A 21,443-nucleotide genomic window follows, 5' to 3' on the forward strand; every position below is an offset into this window, starting at 1 on the left:
GTAAAATTGTATGTATCCCTATATAAAAGTATGGTAGAATGTAAGAAACTGTCCTGTTTATCATGAGGGGAAAAGATCTATTTAAAGCTCAGTTCATTGCTTCTACCTTTGATTTCCTGGGGAAGTGGTATGGACCTCCTTTGGTTTCCTGTATTTTCACTTTTAACAAGAGACAAAGGACAATGGTTGCTTTACCTTTCCAGTGAGTGAGATGCTTGTTTTTCCAGCATATCAATGATCAGTTTTCCCTCTCGTCAAACAAGAGGCAACTTAGTCATATTTAATTAGAGGAGGGGTTGCACAATAGAAATTAAGGACTTTTATAAGGAAACTGCAGCAAGAGCCCTTGAGAGCAAGGGAAAAAAAAAACTAAAATAGAACTCAAAGAGTACATTTCAATATTTCTACTTAATAAAATATTATCTGTTTTTATATCAATGAGGAAAATAAAATTATAAGTCTATTTTGTTCAACTCATCCTAACGTAGACCCTAGATATAAAAAGCAAATAAGATGCCAAATTATAATTTTCTGTTTTTTTTATTTTATTATTTTTTTTAAAGATATATTTTATTGATTTTTTTACAGAAAGGAAGAGAGAGGGATAGAGAGTTAGAAACATGGATGAGAGAGAAACATCAATCAGCTGCCTCCTGCACACTCCCTTCTGGGGATGTGCCTGCCACCAAGGTACATGCCTTTGTCCGGAATCGAACCTTGGGCCCCTTCAGTCTGCAGGCTGACGCTCTATCCACTGAGCCAAACCGGTTTCAGCAAAGAGTTTATTATTATTATTATTATTTTTTTTGAACAATAAAGATTTTTTTAAATTAAATTATCTGTGTACATATTTTAACATTGCCCCCCTCCCATGTGTACCCCCCTCCCCAGAGTTTTGTGTACATTTTCTGTCTTTTAAGCAGTATGTATTTAATTTTAGGAAGACAGTATATTAAAAAATAATAGATACTTAAAATCAGTTTGTCCCTTTAGGAAAGTTCCTGAGGAATTATTTACTAGACTGGTCAAAAATGCTCAGGCCTATGGAGGAGATGGTATTGTGTGTGGGTTGCACATATAGTAATGAAGAGTCTAGCAGTCTGTTCAGTAGAGAATGCGATCTTTGGAACTGAATTGTTCTGGGATCTGCTGTAAAGAAAGATACAATGTAACTTCAAGGTTATATAATTGCCATTCATTTGGCCCTCTTCCAGTTGAGCCATGTAATAAGTGACATTTACCAGAATATCACTGAGATTTAGGTTCTGGTTCTCATTCTTAAAATCTGTTTTTATTAAAACAAATCATATGTTTAGAGAATAGACACAGTTTAGCTAAGCTCATGAGCTGATCTGTAACCAGAGTGATGGTTTTTTCAATTTACCATGCTTAATGCTACTCTAAGGCAGATGAGGATACTTGTATCACTATAGATAAATTATATGTGGAGCCATATCATATCATATCCAGAACATTCCTTAGTGAACATGGAAATCATGATAAGAATTACCTGTCTCTAGGACTAAAGAAATTGTTATTCTATCTCTTGGACTTTGCTCTGAAGGATTTGTCAATTTCTGCCCTGTTGGACTTCCTTTTACTATATGCAAAGTTACATTTTGGAAATTTCTTTGGAGTCCTGAGAAAAATGGGGACTATTGATGGGTTTTAACTGGGTCACTATTGCTGAAGTATGAATAATGAATTTGAGCAGTGGTTTCTAAACCCATTCCAATTGTATCCCTTATTACTAAGGACTTTTTGAATATATCTACCTGTCTGTCAGTCTATTATCCTATCTACAATAATAAGAGTAAGATTCAAATTGAGCATACCTATTCGATGCCCACCAGCCAATCAGGAGTGTGTATGCAAATTAACCCAACAAAGATGGCGGGTTAATTTGCATACACAGGTGCTGAGTGGCTGGGGGTTGGGTGGGGTGCAGGTGTTCCACATCACCCCAGCTGCAATGGGCCTCTAGCAGCATGGGAAGGCAGAAAGGCGGCTCTGGGCCAGAGTGAAAAGGTATCTCTAGTCAGAGTGAAGACAGTGCCGGCAGCCAAGGGAAGGAAGGCTCATTCTTGCATGAATTTTGTGCATCGGGCCTCTAATCCTATCTAATAAAAGAGTAATATGCAAATTGACCATCACTCCAACACACATGATGGTTGCCCCCATGTGGTCAAAGATGGTTGCCCCCATATGGACACAAGATGGACCATCATAAGATGGACCTCAGGGGAGGGCAGTAGTGGGCAATCATGCCGGAGACAGGCGAGCGGTAGGAAAACACCAGGATTGGGCTTAAAGAGGCAGTTGGACATTCCTCGAGGGGTGCCAGATTGTAGAGGGTGCAGGCTGGGCTGGGGGACACCCCACTCATGCATGAATTCTGTGCACTGAGTCTCTCATTAAATTTAAAAATAATAATGACTTTCAGAGTTTGAAAGCTTTTTTAAAAAAAGAAAGGGTTTATTGAGCCATGTGGTATTCAATATGGGACTAAGTTCTGGGGCAAAGCCTAAACCACAGTAGCATGGCTAGGTAGAAAAGACATGCTCTCCCTAGCTGTTTTGGCTCACTGGATAGAACCTCAACCTAGGGACTGAAGGTTTCCAAGTTCTATTCCGGTCAAGGGCATGAACCTTGGTTGAGGGCAGATCCCCAGTAGGGGGTGTGCAGGAGGCAGCTGATCGATGTTTCTGTCTCAACAATGTTTCTAACTCTCTATCCCTCTCCCTTCCTCTCTATAAAAAATATCAATAAAATATATTTAAAAAAGAAAATGAAAAGAAATGCTCATTGTCTTAGGGATGATTGGCACCTTGTACATTTATATTTTGGGGAAGAAAAGTATAAGTTGTGGAAAAATTTATATTGGTTACAGATAAGGGGAGTGGGAAAATGTGGAGTACGGCAATTTTTAATAGGTTCACAATCTGTAAGAAATACTATTTTGTTGTTATTCATCCTCATCCAAGGACATTTTTCCCATTGATTTTTAGAGAGAGTGGACGGGAAGCAGGGAGGGGAAGGAGAGAGACATATTGATTGGTTGTGTTCTATACTTGCCAGGTCTGGGACCAGGGATGAACTTGCAACCCAGGTATATCCCCTGACTGGTAATCAAACCCATGACCCTTTGGTTGGTGGGCTGACACTCTAACCTTGGACCACACGGGCCAAGGCAGAAATACTACTTTTGATTGGTCATAGACTACAGTTCTGAAAGTTTATGCATGTGCAGGATGCTGTGGCACCTGGTGGTCAGTACAGAAGTTGATTCAAGGTTCCAGCATATATTCAGGAATGTGTGCAGTCTTTGGTTAATTGGCCCACGACTATCACATGAGGTTATTGAGAAAATCAGGAATAATGTTAAGCTATTTTCCTTGTTTTTGTAATCTTCTAAAAAACGTTTGATTCTAAATTTAAGTTTAGAAGGGGGAAAATGAGAATAGTTGTCCATTATACAGAGAAGTAATGCTTGATTTGCAATATAGACAAAATGTTGTGAACTTTTTTGACAAAGGAAAATATCAGAAATATCCAGCATCTGTGTTTTTCTATAGGAGAGTCGGGCATTTTCACTTATGAGGAAAAATAGATCTAATTATGTCTCTCCTTGTAACCATGGTTATCATCCTACAAACAGTTAGTTGTAGACTGTTTGACTAGATAGGTTTTGATATCCTCTTTCTGTGGGTTACTGGAAACAGTTGTTTTTCTCTATTGATGGAATAGCAAGAGCAGTAATAGCCTGTTAAAAAAATCTATTTGCATGTCCTTTAACTAGTAGTCATAACAAACAAAAAAGAGATTGGATTTAAGGAATAACTATATGTAAAATACCAACACACTTAGTGGTTACAGTACTCATATTTTGCTTCCATAATGAAAATAAAAATATCAAATATCTTTTGAATATTCCATTATCTTCAGAAAAAAGCTAGTCCTCAGTTTAAAGGTACTGACACTGAATATATCTTTGTTGATCAAGGTGAATTCAGATGACATTGAAAATAAATGGGTTAATAGAGAGAGAACAGATTTTCATTTTGTTTAAAGCCAAGATAACATTTTATGTCCCTGAGCTGGAATAGATTTTAGACAGCTATTACCATCACAACCACCTCAGCAACAACTAACGGCCGAAACATATACATCGTGATTTTCTTATTTATATAGTATGGCAGGTACTTTGTCCTTTCCCACATTCCTTTCTCTCTTTTTAATGTTAGATTTTTTTAATGTCAACTTTTAAAAAGTATAACTAAAGTTTAATACATTACAGAAAAGTACCTAAATCAGAAATGTAGGGTGAGGAATTTTTATGAAGTGGGCACACCAGTGTAAATGCCATCTATATAAGGTAATAACATATTATTACCTTCAGTTCAGAATCCAACTTCCCCCAACCCTTCAGGTCTTCTCATGCATGCACAGCTTGCCCATGGTATACTAACTTCTATCATCATGAAATCATGTAATTATACTCTTTGTAAAAAAAAAAAAAATTAGCTTCTTTCACTCTTTTATTGTGTTATGGAATTCATCCATGTTCATGCACGTAGCTACAAGAACATTTATCCCCCATACCCTATACCCTTTTCTGCCCCCTCTGATAATCTCCATACTGTTTTCTGTGTCTATGAGGTTTTTGTTGTGGTGTTGTTGTTTGTGGGTTTTGGTTTCGTTTTGCTTTATCCCTTCACCTTTTACCAGCATGTAACTCCCCTCCCTTCTGACAGCTGTCAGTCTCTTCTCTATACACACTGTCTTAATTAACTTCAAGAGCATAAGCTTGTCAGTGTTGTTTTTATTTGTGATTGGCTTGATTATTCTTGGCTGTTGACATTTTCCTATTAAGTTTAGAATCAGCTTTTCATTTTCAGCTGTAAAATTATCTTCTATAATTTTTTATTGGCATTATATTAAATCTAGGAGTTATTTTGGTGAGAATTCACATCTTGACTATATCGAATCTGCTAATTTATTCTATGAGTTAAAAATAAAACTTGTGGCCGTTATTGAACTTATGGTTTCATCAAAATATTTTGACTTTCTTTGGTTATCAAGTTCCTTACATTTTCATTTTTATTTCCTTATACTTTTATCTTAAAACTGCAGAATGTACTAATAAATGGTATATTACTTTGTGTCACACCTCTAAGTGTGTATGTTTATTTTGTGGCTTATCTTTTATTAGCTTTGTTTCTAATTGTTTGAAATTTTCAGATGCTATTGTAAAAGTCAAGTATTTTTAAGTCTATTTTCTAATATGTATCATTTACATATAGAAATACAACTAATATTTATGTATTGTTCTTGTATTCAGCAACCATGTTGAAGCCTCTTATTGCTTCTGATAGCTTAATCTGAAAATTCTTCTGTATTTACTACATAAAACACCATGTCATAAGAAAATACTATACTTATTTTTTAAATTTATTTCCTAATGATTCCATAGTATATTTTAAAATGGTTTCAGTATATCTTTTTTTCTTTAAGCTATCAGAACATATTAGGAATTAGAAAAAAGATAAGGTAATCACTTATAATCCTACCACTGTTCATTTATCATCACTTAAATCTGTGTTGAGCCGAAACCGTTTTGGCTCAGTGAATAGTGATGGTCTGTGGACTGAAAGGTCCCAGGTTCGATTCCAGTCAAGGGCATGTACATTGGTTGCGGGCACAACCCTGGTTGGGGGTGTGCAGGAGGCAGCTGGTTGATGTTTCTCTCTCATCGATGTTGCTGGCTCTCTATCCCTCTCTCTTCCTCTCTGTAAAAAAATCAATAAAATATATTTAAAAATAATAAAATTAAAATAAGATCTGTGTGATCTCTGCAGACATTCTAGATAGTTTGTACCATTGTAACATAAAGGACATACAATTTTTTAAATGCTATTTGCATTTAATAGGCCATCAGCACATTTCTAGGTCAATAAGTATTTTTCCTGCATACTTGTTAATTACTATAAAATGTTCTAATCTATGGATATATTATGTCCTATGATTTTGTTATTGTGAACAACACTGTGAAGACACTTATGAATGGTCTTTGCACTACTGTGTGTGTGTGTGCGCGTGCACACGCACACACGCACACATTTAACATAATTTTCTAAGATGAAATCCCTAGAAGTAGGCTTTTGAGTACAAATGTATAGGCTTTTGAAACTTGCTATCAAATTCCCTTCTAGAAATGCTGTGTGAAGTATCATTCACTCACACCAGAAGTATACTAACGTTCCTGTTTCCAAACACCCTGGCCTTTGTTGAGATTCACACCTTAAGTATGTGATTTCCCCCCATGTGAGATAAAAATAAAACCTATGGCTCTTTTTGAACTTGTGGTTTCATGAAATTGTTTTTTGCTTTTCTTTGGGTCTCAATCTAACATTTTTGTCTTCCATTCCTTATACTTTTGTATTAAAACTGTAGTTTCTTCAAAGTAGAAGATCTAATACCCGCCTCCACGTTTACGGAGGAGGAGATAAGCCTCAAAGGTCAAGTGACTTGTCAGTGGCCAACCTGCTGAACCCATTGCAGTTTTGTTTTCTGTTATCAATTTGATCCTATTTACTCTGAAAGGACACTCAATTTGCAAGATTTTAAAATAGAATTATTTTGTTTTTGTAATATATTAGCATCCAGTATCTAATAACAGAATCATAATATAGGCTTATATTTATCAAGTTTCTGTCTCTCCTGACATTATATGAACCTATTATCATCTTTTAAAAAGTCATCGAATATTTTTTATGTAGTAGACGAATGGTAGCACAGTCAAATTTCTAGACTCCTTCTCTGTGAAACACTCTCATGAAACGTTCCGTTGACTTCCCCGAACATATAATAGTTTAATTTGAAAACACAAATTTTAGTTGCACACTTCATTTGTCTTGGGAAAAGATGAATGAAATGCAATTTCTGTTTTCATGTATTTCCATCCATGGCACATGCATCCTTTTCTGTGATATCCTTAGCACATGCCACACTATAATTTATTTAGAAGTCTTTTCATCTATTAGTTTGTGAATTTATTTTTATTTCCATTCGGAATCTAGAACAATGCCTGATATAGGTAAGGTCTTTTTTGGGCAAATCACTTTACCTCTTTAATCCTCAGTTTCTCTATCTGTATTATGAAGTTAAGTATATGTCTCAAAGTGTTACTGTTTTAAATTCAAGTTGTATATTTAAAGAACTTAACTTGGTGATTGGCAGATAATAAGTAAGCCATCAGTAAATGGCAAGTCTTATTCCTATTGGAAGTCTAAATATCTGCAAATCATACTATTATTACAAGTATCTGGCTCCTAGTGGTCTTGTATTCCCTTCTTTGTGCTTTGCAGTGGATTTTAAAGTTAATTCTACTTGTGATTGATAATTGTAAGTGGCAAAAGGACAGATTAAAATATTTCTGGGTTGATGAGATCTTAAAGCTTAGATGACCTTCTTATGTCCTCTCTTGCTTTTCCTTTTCTTCCTCTTTCCTTTTCCTAGGTCTCCGGTAGCACACTCATGTTGTTATGTATTTGTAAGACAATTCACCAATAATGTTTTTTTTTTCTCTCTCACTTTCTTCATCTCTCAGGAGAGAAGTAGTAGAAACCACCACTCTGTCTTGTTGCTACAGTTTAATTTAAAGATGGGATCACTGTAGACTGATTCATTTGCCTCTCAGCGTAACCATTATTGCTTGTCTCATTTTCGGTTCTTATAAGTGTATCTCTAGTATCACATGAGCTTACTCATCTAGTGGAAATGATGAACAACATAGACTGATGAACAAGAACAGCATCAATCAGACTGTTGGACCTCAGAGGGAAGGTAGGGGTGGGTGGGGATAAGGGAGAGAGATCAACCTAAGGACTTGTGTACCTGCATATGAGCCTAACCAGTGGTTACGGACAACAGGGGCATGGGGGCATTTGTGGGGAGGGATTTGGGATGAGAATGCGGGGATGAGAACAAATATGTGATACCTTAATCAATAAAGTAATTTTAAATAAATAAATACATAAAGATGGGAAAAGTCACCTTCCTTGCTGTCCCCTAAGACATATCAGGAATGAATGTGGTAGCAACTTGAAATCCTCTTTGGAAAGTTTAGATCCTTAGTGTAACAGTTTTAAACAAATTTTTAAAAGCTGTCATTGCACTCTGTTTCTGTTTTTTCACTATGATCCCCCCTCCCAACCATTCCTCCCATCCTATCCCTATGGTGGACATTTGGCTCAGCTGATCAAAGGAAGAGTATTTGTTGTACAAACTTCTGTGTATAGTAGTTAACCTAATATTGCCCTTGTTAATTCCTGTTATTTCTTAATTAAGATTCTAGCAAATGCTTGTTTGAACATTAGGTTTATTACAAGTGGATTATGAGAAAGTCTGATTTACACAAGTATTGTGTAAATATAACTTGCCCCTTTATAAATTATTGTTCCAAAGTGCTATGTTTAACTACAATTTTAGAAATTTGTACATTTAAAAAGATAATTTACTTTGGGAAGTCATTGGCTATTGAAAAGATTATGATCTCCAGATACCCTAAATATTGGGATGAGGATTTTTTTATGATAATAGATATTAAAAGTGTCTAGTGAATTTATTTTTATACTTTATACACAGACACATTTTTAAAGATTTCTATACAAAAGATAAAACATTTCATTCTTAAATCATTAGTTCTTTAATTTTTTTTTGCATTGAATATCATGGTTCATGTCCCTTTTGTGTGTTGAATATTTAGAACTTTAATATAGAGAAGGAAAATATGCTTCTTAGTTGTCACTACTTCCACTATAACTGTAATCAAGCTGGGCAGATGCATATTTGCACTTCACAATCAATCAATAGTCTTCTAATATTATCAAAAGTTTTCCTTGTTCTTTTAAAACAGCAACATTTTGGTAACCTTAATCAGAGCCTGATGTGCATTTCTTCTAAATGGTGTCTGATGTGGTGTCTCTCTTCGGTTCTCTGTGGTTTCCTGTTTTTTTCATACATAGAGAAAAACCTTTTGATGTATTCGGACTCATATTTTTTTCTCTCTTTTAATGTTATAGCAAACCTAAACTTTCTTGTATCTGCAGCATGGTATTGTAAACCTCTCTCCATTCATTTATTCATCTTGCCTCAGACTGCTCCTTCTATGGAATTCCTCCAGCTTTTCCTTAAGCATTTTGCCTCTATATTCCTTTGCATTACAAGCTTATTTATACCCTGCAAATGTGCTCTTCAAGAAGGGAGATGATAATTTTGTATTTGCATGGTTAGATTTCTCCACAGAAATATGCCTTGCCTTAGCAATTATTAGATACAACAGGCCAGTGACTTTGAGCATGTTGTCCCCAGACCAGCAGTGCCAGCATCTCTTGGGAACTTGTAAGAATGGGAAGTTCTTAGGCCCCACCCCCGTCATCCTGAATCAGAATATCTTGAGTTGAAGATCAGCAATAGAAATTGCTGATGCATACTCAAGTTTGACACAGTAGATACTTATTTAAATGAATATGAAAGTTGTACATTTATGGTGATGCTTTCTTGGGCGGATTGGTACAGGATGGAGCCAATTTAATTTGTTCTGCCTGAATATTATTTGGTAAAGAAAAGCCTAAAATTTAAATATATGCAATCTTGTAAGTGGGTATATATAACCTTTATGCTATCTTATTGTGAAAATTGCAGCTTTCAAATGTTAAAAATATATTTCTTTTTTCCACCTATTTAGGAGTAGGTATTTAACATCCCTAAAGGGAAAAGTTAACTAAGGAATGATTAATGAGTGTTACTTATTTTCATGGTGGGGAGGATGTGGGTGAATGTTGGAGACTGGTCAGGTAGGGATAGGTTGGGAGACTTTTCCATGGCTACCATTCTATGCTGTTCTAAATTTTTCAACCAGGTCAGTGCATTACCTAAAACAATATTTTTTATATTATAAATTATATAATTATAATTAAATATAAATAAATTAGTAAGAGTTTAATAAATAAAATTCTATGTTTTTGTGTGGTTGGTTAAAAATATTAAGATTTCCTTTTGTGTACTATGAAAGGTTAGATAACATGTGCTTTTTTTCTCTATTGAAAACTTTGGGTAATGGCTGAAATGTCTCAATGACTTTCCACCTGCTCTTTCCCAAGGTAGTAGATAAATGGTGCAATAAACAAAGGATTATATCATATGAACCCACTGTCTTATAATTATTTTAAGAAAATAAATAGAGGGGAAAATTTAACTTGATTCTAAGTTACATAATTGTATACACAAAGAGTTCAGACATCCAGGACTTTCACCTAATACCTCCTTTCACATGAATTTATAGAAATATCTTAATAGCCAAGGACTATTTGAGAGAAAAATTGATTAAGATGTTAGTCATATTCTTAGCAAATAAAACATAATGCAGCTAGCAAAACCCATTGCATGTATTCTGAATTATGGACAATATTCTCAACTATTTGTCTTTTAGTACAAATGCAATTATATTAATATTATGATGGAATTGTGTTTTCAATGGAAGGTATATCTTAAATGATACTTGATTCAATTACTCTTTTTTTTTTCTTCCACAGAACTATCGTGCCATGGAAAGTATTCAGACAGTGCCTTCATGAGGTCCATCAAATTAGCTCTGGCCTGGAAGCTATGGCTCTAAAATCAACAATTGATTTAACATGTAATGATTATATTTCAGTTTTTGAATTTGATATTTTTACCAGGCTATTTCAGGTAAGTTTCCTTTTGCTTAATCCTTCCCTCCTTAGTATGCATGTACAGTGCTTAGGTGCATTTGTGTGGACACGTGTGTATGTCTCTCACAAACACATGCACATATACACAAGCATATTGGAAATAATCTCATTTTTGGTAGTCTATAATTTTAAAGCCAGTCATTGATGTTACATTTTGGTTTTTGATGTAAATGTTGACTACTAGGTGCTGTGAGCCTACCAGTTGCTTGTTAGCTTTGAGAAGATTCATGCAAAGGAGCTTTGTTTTGAATTCCTTATTTGGTTTCTCACTTTACTTTGTTAGTCTTTTAGGCTCAATAATTGATATAATGCAACTTTTATGGGTGGGCATCTACTGGGATTGTCTCCCAACTTCTCTCCTTTTCCTCCCACTTTCATCAGGTGAGAAGGTAAAGAGTAAACTTGGAAATAAATAGCAAATGTATCCTGTTCAGTGTAGGCAATTACTCTGTGCACTGTTTTACCACTGGCTTTGCTCATTCAGTCATAGGTTAAAAACATCTTTCCATCTGAAAAATATTTTCAGCAGTATAATTTTCAATGTTCAGTTGTCACATATTTCATCAATGTAATAGGGCATTTAACAGATATTTGGAAAATTAAGGCTTTTCCCCTCTTTTATCCCTAATATATATGATTTTGAGATTAACCGTCTTATTTATTATGGTGGTGTTGTTTTTTAAATTAGTTCTTTATATCATATGAGGAAAGCTGGACACTATCATTTTATTCTTTTGTATGTCATAATGGAATTTTCCTGAATATGAATACCTAAAATTTGTGTTTTGAAATTGGCCCTACCATCTATATGATTCAATTAAGTAGTCATAAAATGAAAGAGCCCACCTAAAATCTTTCTGATAAATTATATAGTCAGTGAGATAAATTGATCAGAAACCAGGCTGGCTTGCTTATAATCTGATGCAGTTTCTTATTATTTTAGTCTTAGTTGGATTTATTCTTTTTGAAACCTGCTTTCAACATATGTTAAGAGTACAATATTGGTTTTTGTGTTTGCCATATTATAAATATTTTGCTTCAGTGATTTATGACTCTGCTTTGCACTAGCTTGCAAGGATTGAGTGACTGATTCATGTAAGAAAACAAGATTGGGTGGGATTAAGTTTTAATTTATGAAAGAACCTGTTAACAGAAGGCAAATTAACTCTTGTCAGCAATACTCATATAAAATATTTTACTTTATTACAACTTTAAAGTCATAATTCTGCCTAGGCATATAGGATACGAAATTAGGTAAATGACTACAGAAAGTGTGCTTTTGCTTATTTTCAATTTATTGCAATTTTCTGATTATTTCCTTGGTATATATGGGTGGTCAGCTTATATGATTTTAAGATAAATTTTGGAAAAAATATGTGTTTCCTGTTATTGATAATTTTATAATGGGACCTCTCCTTTCTTTTAAAAGTTTCTGATAATTTACCAAATACTTTAGTTAGCATTCTAAAGACATTCTAAATAGCAGCAGGTTTGCCTCGCCCACTTGTGAAGGAAGAGAACAAAGGTTTTTTTCATACATTAAACCTAACTGTTCATTATGGGGAGAGTGTTTTTTTGCGGGGGAGGGAGTCTGGATGACTTCGTTAGTGTGGATATTAAACGCTAGACTAACTCAGAGTTATACAGTATATTAAAAGTATGAGGGCAACTTAAGGTTGGTTAAGCACTTAGCCAAATTGCTATTTAATATGTGCACATATCCTATATAATAAAGAGCTCGTATGTTAATTAGGCTGAACAGCAGAATAACCATCCAGATGATCTTCCAAAGAAAGCTGGGGCTGCGAGGGCTGAGGCAGCCAGGGCTGCAAGGGATGAGCCTCTTGCACAAATTTTGTGCATTGGACCTTTAGTTTTCTTATAAGCTGTTTTACTTTAAAACAGCCAGGTTATCTTAATACAGTAAGTTTTATATATTTTTATTTATATATATATATATATATATATATATATATAATTTATGCCATTGGAATGGGAGCAGAAAGGAATCTTTTTAAGCAGAGCAACTGTGACAAGTTTTAGATAAAACTGAACTCTTCCTTGTGGACCATACAGTACCTCGTTCCTTTTAAGACACATAACTAACTATAGAATTAGCTAAAGTACTTTCATTAGCCCCTATAGATTTTTGAGATATTTTGTTTCTTTTGGTTTTATTATTCAAATAAGTAATCATACATGTAATTTAAAATAAGGGGAAAAAAATGGTTCTAGGAATACCAAAGTGGATTGTTAACTTTTACTGAACTTTTCTATGTAACTTTAAAAATTGAGTAATAATTTTAAGTTATAGTTGTATACTCTATATGAAAATGTAGTTTTGTGAATACTTGTTCTGCAGCTGTGCTATGCTGGTTAATTGGCAGTGAATTCTTCTAGCTCTCAGTTGCTGGATGTGAGATATTTAGCAGAGTGGGATCTGAAAGTGGGCAAAGTACCCTTTCAAGATGGGAGTCAGACATTGAGAACTAGCATGAGGGTTTGAAGAAGGAGTCAGCAGAGGCTAGGAGATGAAGTTGAGAATGACTAGGAAATGAGAGAGGTAAGAAAGCTGGATGCTTTGTTACCCTTTCTTCCTCTCTTCCCTCATTCTGTTATTCTGCCAAAACTGGGACAAATGCTGGGAAGTCACGGAAAAGAACTTGCAATGGCTACCTTCCATAGTTCTTCCTCTTTCATCTGTCTTGAATCTTCTCCCTTCAGGTAGTTCAGAAATGGATTGGCAGGTACTAAAGTCCTGGGATGGAAATACAGGGTTTTGCTTCTCTCTTCCCCTTCCCTGGAGCTGCTGTTCCCCTTCTCCCTCAATTTCTGCCATTAATAGGGAAGACTGGTTGCTGAGAAATGGTACAATACATTTGAGGGCAGTAGGGTGAGGAATGAGTGATTTGGGGGATATACTATGGAATATATAGCATCAATGGGATAGAAAGAAAAATGGGAGGAAAATCACTCATTATATCAAATAGTAAGAAAATACCAGGGCAGACCAGCTGAGGCCCTTCTTCCAGCAAAAGTTGTAACTTAGTAAATGGCTGTTTTTGCAAATAATAGAACTTTGGGATAATGGAGGGACTAGTCTCCTGAATTCACTTCATTTATTATTAGTCATTAAAAATTTCCAGATAATTTTTTTTAATGTATGTGAAAAGATGTCCTCTAATCTCTAAAAACAAAATTGCAAAAATAATTATTATTCTCAAAAGCACTTTATTTTCCCTTCTTTAAACCATTAGTTGGCAAAATATGTAAAAACAAACAAACAAACAAAAAAACAATAACACATAACTACCACATGTTTCTGACTGTGGGTTACATTCACAAAAAAAACAGTACACAGACTCTTTCTGTTACAGAAGTATTTTTGCAGTAGAAGCTGACCCTCTGAATTAGTCCTAATAAGTGGTTGCTAAATACTGCAGCAGTTGGCTCAAAACTCAAACTTTGTTTTTTCTATTGTATTTTGTTCTGAGCATTGGCTGTCTGTAAAGTTTAGCACTTTTTAAAAACAACTATTCCGTGAATTTGTGTGGATTTGAATGGAAGTGACCCAAATATTTTATATTCTTTCCATCCATGTCCATTTCAGATAGGGAAGCAGAACATAAAAAAAAAAAGCAAAAAAAAAAAAAAAACCTCCATGCCTATAATATCAGCTTTTTTCTCAGTTTAAAAAAAGCAAAAACATAATCTGCTTTTCTTCCACGCATTGTTTATGTATGTAGTTTTCAGTCATGCCTTAAGAGGAAAATTAAAAATATCTTTTGTTCACGTATTGCCTGATAGTGTTCTGTAGAGCTCTTGTCTGCTCAGTTAGATATTTCAGCTTGATGGGGCTATGTGTTAAAGATTTTTCTTTTGTCAGAAAAAGTTAAAAAGTTCTTCATTACTAAATCATTCTTTCTATTATTATTCTCATCTCACTGGATATAATCATTAAAGAATTCTGCCTTGCAAATTTGAAACCCTTAACAGTTACAAGAAGCAAGTCTCAAAACAAACAAAAGCAGAAGTTCTCTACTAATAATAATTTCTAGATGACTATTTCTACAACTTTCACTTGGCAACATAAACCACCTTTTCCCCCCCTTTCATTTAGAAGATGTGAGTTAATAATCTGGCACAACAGATACAGTGTGCTGCCAATTGCTTGGGAAAAATGTAGCTTCGGTTTTAAAATGTGGCCGAGATGATTCAGTCACACCCTCAAGCGAAGTTGTCTGTCACTGATTGCCTTTCTTTTCTCTCTTGCCATGGTAACTAGTGAGGGGCAGCTAATCACATTAAAGAGAGAATGATACAAACCTTGTGTTGGTGTTTGTGTGTGTATTTCTGGGAAAGATTTTTACATAACTCACTTTAAACCTTTTATAATTTCATAATTGTGCGAGGATAAAACCAAGTGTGAGTACAGGATGTGTTACCAAAGGAAGAACACCAGATTGGGAGTCAGGGCCTTGTAGACCAGTCACTGATTAGCAGGGATAGTCCTTTCTCATCACTGTTTCTGGCATCAGTGCTGGTGCCCTTTGGTGAGCAAGACAGGCCCATTCTTTGCTTTGTGGCTTATGGTTGATGTGTAAACTTTGCTAAATCATTTACATTCTGTGATATGTTGACTTGTTCTATGAAATGAGACATTTAAAGGTACAGTAGAGAATAAAACAGACATACAGGGTGATGATAGGTAACAGTTTTAAATGGGGTGGTCTGAGAAGGCTCTCTTGAGGAGAAAGCAATCTTTGTTATTTATAGAAAGAGAATTAAGATTGAGGAGTCAGCAGATGCAAAGGCTCTGCAGTAGAGAGTGCAGTTGTGTTCAGGCCAACAGCACTGAAGCCAGATTGCGTGGAGAAGAGGCAGAGGGTGGGAGGGTCACTGCAGGTGGGGAAGAAAGGGAACTGGGGATCCACCCTGTAAGGTTCTTCTAGGCCATTTATAAGGACGTTTGCTTTTCTCAGAGTTGGAGGGTTTTGGAGAGAAGAGAGATGTGGTTTAAGTTTTAAATTATCAAAGTGCTTTATTGGGATTTTTATGGTTTTTCTTTTTCGTTCTCTGTTTTCTATATTTAGGAAATGTTTTCTGCCTAATTATCATATTCCAAAATGAGAGTAAATTTTTCATATTTACTGTTAGATAATAAAAGTTGGCCTGAACCACATAAGCTCATATTCATCTTAAAATTTAAAAGAGCATTTTAGTTATTGTATTAAATAATGGGCTGGTAATTGATAGCTGATGTTATCTAGTTAATATGTTTTATTTATATTTTTAGCCTTGGGGTTCTATTTTGCGGAATTGGAATTTCTTAGCTGTAACGCATCCGGGTTACATGGCATTTCTCACATATGATGAAGTTAAGGCAAGACTACAGAAATACAGCACCAAACCTGGAAGGTAGGACTTTTCAGCAGTCATATTAAGGATTCTTAAGTGAATCCTTTAAAATGATATGTTGTGCTTGTTCTGAAATGTACAGTATGTTCATAAAGTGAAACAAAATACTTTGTAATTTTATGAACTTAGACCATTTGTTAGGTCTCAGAGTTCTGGTTTTCAAATTGGAATAGAATATTAGCATAGTGACTATTTTTAAGGTACCTGTGTTTATGTATATAATTGTATGTGTATATTTGAATGTAAGATTCATGTTCATTTCTTTCTTTGTTTTTTCAATCCTCACCTGAAGGCATTTTTCCATTGATTTTTAGAAAGAGTGGAAGAGAGAGGGAAAGACAGAGAGAAATATCAATGTGAGAGAAACATTGATTGGTTGCCTGCGGAGTCTGCAACTGAGGTACATGCCCTTGACTGGAATTGAACCTGGGACCCTTCTGTCCACAGACTGATATTCTATCCACTGAGCCAAACTGTCTTAAGCTCGTGTTCATTTTTTATTTTTTAAGACATTTAATTTGGCTCTATGATAAACATAAGTACATAACACATATCCTATCTAATAAAGAGGGGATATGCTCATTGACCATCACACCTTCAACAAAGATGGTGGCGCCCACAGCCAAGAGGGAATATGCTAATTGACTGCCATACCCTCAAAGATGGCAGCGCACACAGCCACAAGATGGCAGTGCCCAGTCCTTGTAGCCCTGCCAGGGCAGTATAGCTGGGCCTGCCCCTAGGTGGGTCCAGCCGCTCCACCTGCTTACCTCCAGAGTCCCCCAGCTCCCCAGCCTCCTAGGGCCAGCCTGAAGTACACGCAAGCCTTGGGTGGTGGCTGCCCAGCTGATGCCCGAGCTGCAGGCAAGCTGTGGCTGCACAGCCCCTAGGGCTGGCCAAAGGCACAGGCAAGCCTTGGATCGTGGCTTCCCAGCCACCCCAGGGCCACCTGAAGCTCAGGAAAGGAGGGCTGACTGAGACTTGCACTGCTGGCAGTGGCAACAGCAGAGGTGTGATGTGGACACCATCTTCCCCTAATCACCAGGTTGCCTCCTGCCCCTGAGGGCTCCCAAACTGTGAGAAGGGGAAGGCAGGACTGAGGGACCTTCCCTCCAGTGCATGAATTTTCATACACCAGGCCTTTAGTAAGTACATAAATATAAATAACCCATTGTTATAAGCCAAGCCAATTTCATGTCCAATAGAACTTCTTCTGTTATATCTCATGGTTCTTTACAGCTGAGAATTGATTTTATTTTTCCAGATAATAATCTGTGTCAGCTGCATAGAGGTTGACTATTTGGTCAGCCCTTTTGACTTCTCCCAAGAAATCCAACCTTATTAATGACAAATCTGGCATCTGAAAATGCATCCTCCCTGGTTAATGCATTTCCCAACGTCTGATCTAGGAGTACATCCGATGCATACTAGCCATTTGTGCCATGGCAAGTGGCATGCTGGGGATGGCAGTAAGGACAGTGGAGACCAGTCCCCTCACATTCACATTTTAGTAAAGAGACACCATTTCAGTAGCCAGGAGTGTACACTTTTTATATAGGGACTAGTGTCCCAGTACACAGATTCCTGCACATTGCAAGGAAATTAATTAGAAGGTGGCCAGTTATGTGAGACTGGGTGAGATGGGGCCTGACAAGCCCTGGAACCAACTTCTCGCTGTCCCTTCCCAGCTGGCCTCACCTGGGGTGGCGCCATGTCTTGAAGGGCATCTGCAGGTGAGTTTGGTCCCTTCTGCAGGTGGGGTTCCTTATCCTGGCATGCAGGCATCAGGGAAAAACCAGCTCTCCAAAATCCCCCGAGGGATCCAGAATTGCAAGAGGGCAGCCTAAATCAGGCTCCCTCCTCTCTGGTTCCGTGGTGCATCACCCAAAAACTGCTACTGCCAACTCACTACAGCTTGGCAGTTCCTGTGTTGAGTGTCTGTCCTTTGATAGTCAGTGCAAGTCATAGCTACTGGTCAGACAGTTGCTTAGCCTTTTATATATACGCATATAGATCATTTCATTTTAGGAAGGAATTTGGTTGGTGTTTTTTTTTAAAGTTTACCTTTTCTAATATTGTTTTTATTTGATTTATAACATGAAGTATGTCTTTTTATTTTTTTATTATTTTTTAAAATATATATTTTATTGATTTTTTTTTTTTTTAACCAAGAGGAAGGGAGAGGGATAGAGAGCTAGAAACATGGATGAGAGAGAAACATTGACCAACTGCCTCCTGAACATCCCCTACCGGGATGTGCCCACAACCAATGTACATGCCCTTGACCGGAATCGAACCTGGGACCTTTTAGTCTGCAGACCAACACTCTATCCACTGAGCCAAACCAGTTTCGGCATAAATTATGTCTTTTTAAAAAGTATTTTCAAGTAAAAGCCACTATTATTGATTCCTTTCTTCTTTGCTATAATGAAAATTTCCCTCTTTCTATATTTAACAATTTGTACAGTATATAAAAAAGAAGGTAGTGGGTGCAAATGACAGTTTATTTAGCTCAAGTTGAAGTCTTCTGTTAAGATTAAGGAGAAATGTTTCTCATTGTGACCATGATAGCAGGTCAGATATTTTGGACAATGGCTTAGATGAGTCATTTTGTTTCATCCAAGGATCTCTCAAGCCAAGATTTTCCATAATTTTTACTGTCTGGATTGGCATTAAAGTATGTTTTTGTTTATGAAATATGATTTGAAAGATGAGATATGGTTGGGATTATTCAGTCTTACCAATTTAACACAGAAACTATTTGGGGAATTATCCTGCTCAATTCTATAAAAATAATAAGGAAACTGAGTCTATTTTATGTTCTCTGGTTCAAGATCTGGAGATAATTAATGACAGTGTTGGAAACAAAAACCAGGTCTCATCACTATTGGAATAGTTCTCTGAATAAAATGTTAGTGCTGTCTGTCTGAAAAGATGTCTTCTTTTTTCCCCAACCTGCCCTGTAAAGATTTATTTTATTGTTAGTTAAAGATGAAATGTTTAGTCTGTGATAAACTGTAATATATAAAGTCTGATAGGGCATTGAAAATGTGTTTAGGAAAACTTTTAATGAACACATCAAATAATTTTGATAAATATTTGCTTTTCAAAATATATCTATTTAAGTGGTCCTTTGTCTTGGAAAGTGTTTCATCTCTTTGGCTTCATGGTAAAGGGAATAGTTGGGCCTTTGCCAAGGACATTAGGGTTTCTCAGGTTGTGCTTTATTTGCGATCCAACTGGCAGTCATAATAAAGCTGTGTGGAATTTTTTGATCCAATTAAGGATGCCAGTAATTGATGGGTTTATATTTTGTTTTCAGGCTGTCTAGGAGAATGTTTTTACATTTTCTTGGGAAGTTATTTTGTAAGGTTCTATAACCAAAGTGAAGTTCTTAATATTTATAGATCAGGTCTTTGAGCTCTTATTTAGAGATATATGGCTAGAATACATGAAATAAAAAGTATATTTTCAATAATAATGCATATTATTAACAACCAAAACTTTATAATTTTTTAATTGTAAAATAGTATATTGAATTCCACAGTAGAAACTGGCTCAGTTTCTGTCAGGGATGGACAAATTTTTACCCATGTATTTTATTTTTAATTTCCAAAATAATTTATCATAGCTGTTTCTACCACCAGCACTTTCTTTCCTTTTTTTTTTTATTAAATATATTTTATTGATTTTTTACAGAGAGGAAAGAAGAAGGATAGAGAGAAACATTGATGAGAGAGAAACATTGATCAGCTGCCTCCTGTGCACCTCCTATTGGGGATGTGCCCATAACCTAGGTACATACCCTTAACCAGAATCGAACCTGGGACCTTTCAGTCTGTAGACTGATGCTCTATCCACTGTGCCAAACCGGTTAGGGCTCCTTTTTTTTTTTTTTTTTTTTTTAATCATCACCCAAGCATATGTTTTTTTTCATTGATTCTAGAGAGAGAGGAAGAAAGAGTGGGGGGGGGGGGGTGAGAAAGAGAAACATTGATTGGTTGTCTCCTCTATACACCCTGACTGGGGATCAAACCCACAACCTGGGTATGTGCCCTGACTGAGAATTGAATCTACAAACCTTTAGTACTCAGGGTGATGTTCTAACTACCAGCCAGGGCATTACCTAATGGTGATGGCAATAAATCACTTGATAATTTACAACTTCAATTATTTTCTCATATAACTCTGGAGATATTTAAATGAAATGATCATCGCTTCTGTTACAGATTAATACATAGAGACGTACAACAGTTTTAAAATAATTTAGAAGGAAATTTTATATTAGAAATTCTAAATGATTCTGTTTATTCTTTACCTTAAAAAAACAAATTGTGTAGTACTTATATACATTTCAAATATGATTAAACATGATTTCCTCATATTTTACAGTTATATTTTCCGGTTAAGCTGCACTAGATTGGGACAGTGGGCCATCGGCTATGTGACAGGAGATGGCAATATCTTACAGACCATACCTCATAACAAGCCCTTATTTCAAGCCCTGATTGATGGCAGCAGGGAAGGATTGTGAGTATGAGAAATGGGCATCAGGGCACATTCACAAATGTAAAAAATATAGGCCACTCTGAAATGGAGAAAATGGATAGTGTGAGGCAGGTGACCTGGTTGCTTGTTTTTTTATTTTATTTCAAAACTAAGAAATGGATACTCCTTTGTTTTTATTGTTTATCTTTTAAATATAGTTATTTGAAGATAACCTGCTTATTTGAATTTCCCTATATTTAAAGCAAATAAATTGCAATGTGAAATGGCAATGAGATTTTATATCTATTACCAGAAAAGAAGTTGCTACTTAAAAGGTGTTTTAAAATAGATATAACACACACACAAACACACACATACACATACACAGGGGTGGGCAAAAGTAGGCTTACAATTGTGATGATGCAAAACAGTTTATCTTTGTATTATTATTTATTAATTCTTGTATTATTTTGCATATGACCAACTGTAAACCTACTTTAGCCTATCCACAAAGTTTAGGCAACCTGTTAAGTCCCTTCATAGTATACATACCTGTCATTCATTTTAGTCCTATGCCACTTCCTTCTTTTGTTGTATTTCCAGTGTCACTTCATCACACTGATTGTTGAGCGCTTTGCTTTACTGAGTAACCTGGAGACCTAGGTGATTCAACTTGCCATAGCATAGATTGTGATAGAAACTTAGCAGGAGGAAAAAAATAGTGATTGGATCAATATGAAGGGGGAAAAAAGAATGCATTTT

The 21,443-nt window shown here is 35.8% G+C and overlaps 1 protein-coding gene across 7 annotated transcripts in view; it reads left to right on the forward strand.

Annotated features, from left to right (window-relative positions):
* CBLB (Cbl proto-oncogene B) overlaps window positions 1-21,443 on the forward strand; it is a 212,556-nt gene that overhangs the window by 98,217 nt on the left and 92,896 nt on the right. For 5 of the 7 annotated variants that reach the window (XM_036448716.2, XM_036448718.2, XM_036448719.2 and 2 more), the window contains 3 exons: window positions 10,596-10,752; window positions 16,072-16,193; window positions 20,586-20,723. In XM_036448716.2, the coding sequence (XP_036304609.1) occupies window positions 10,596-10,752; window positions 16,072-16,193; window positions 20,586-20,723 (417 nt within the window). The remainder of the gene's footprint in view (window positions 1-10,595; window positions 10,753-16,071; window positions 16,194-20,585; window positions 20,724-21,443) is intronic. The other 2 variants (XM_036448720.2, XM_045584017.1) reach the window with 2 other exon arrangements.

This window comes from Pipistrellus kuhlii, unplaced genomic scaffold, assembly GCF_014108245.1.
Source record: "Pipistrellus kuhlii isolate mPipKuh1 unplaced genomic scaffold, mPipKuh1.p scaffold_m20_p_2, whole genome shotgun sequence".
NCBI lineage: Eukaryota > Metazoa > Chordata > Mammalia > Chiroptera > Vespertilionidae > Pipistrellus > Pipistrellus kuhlii.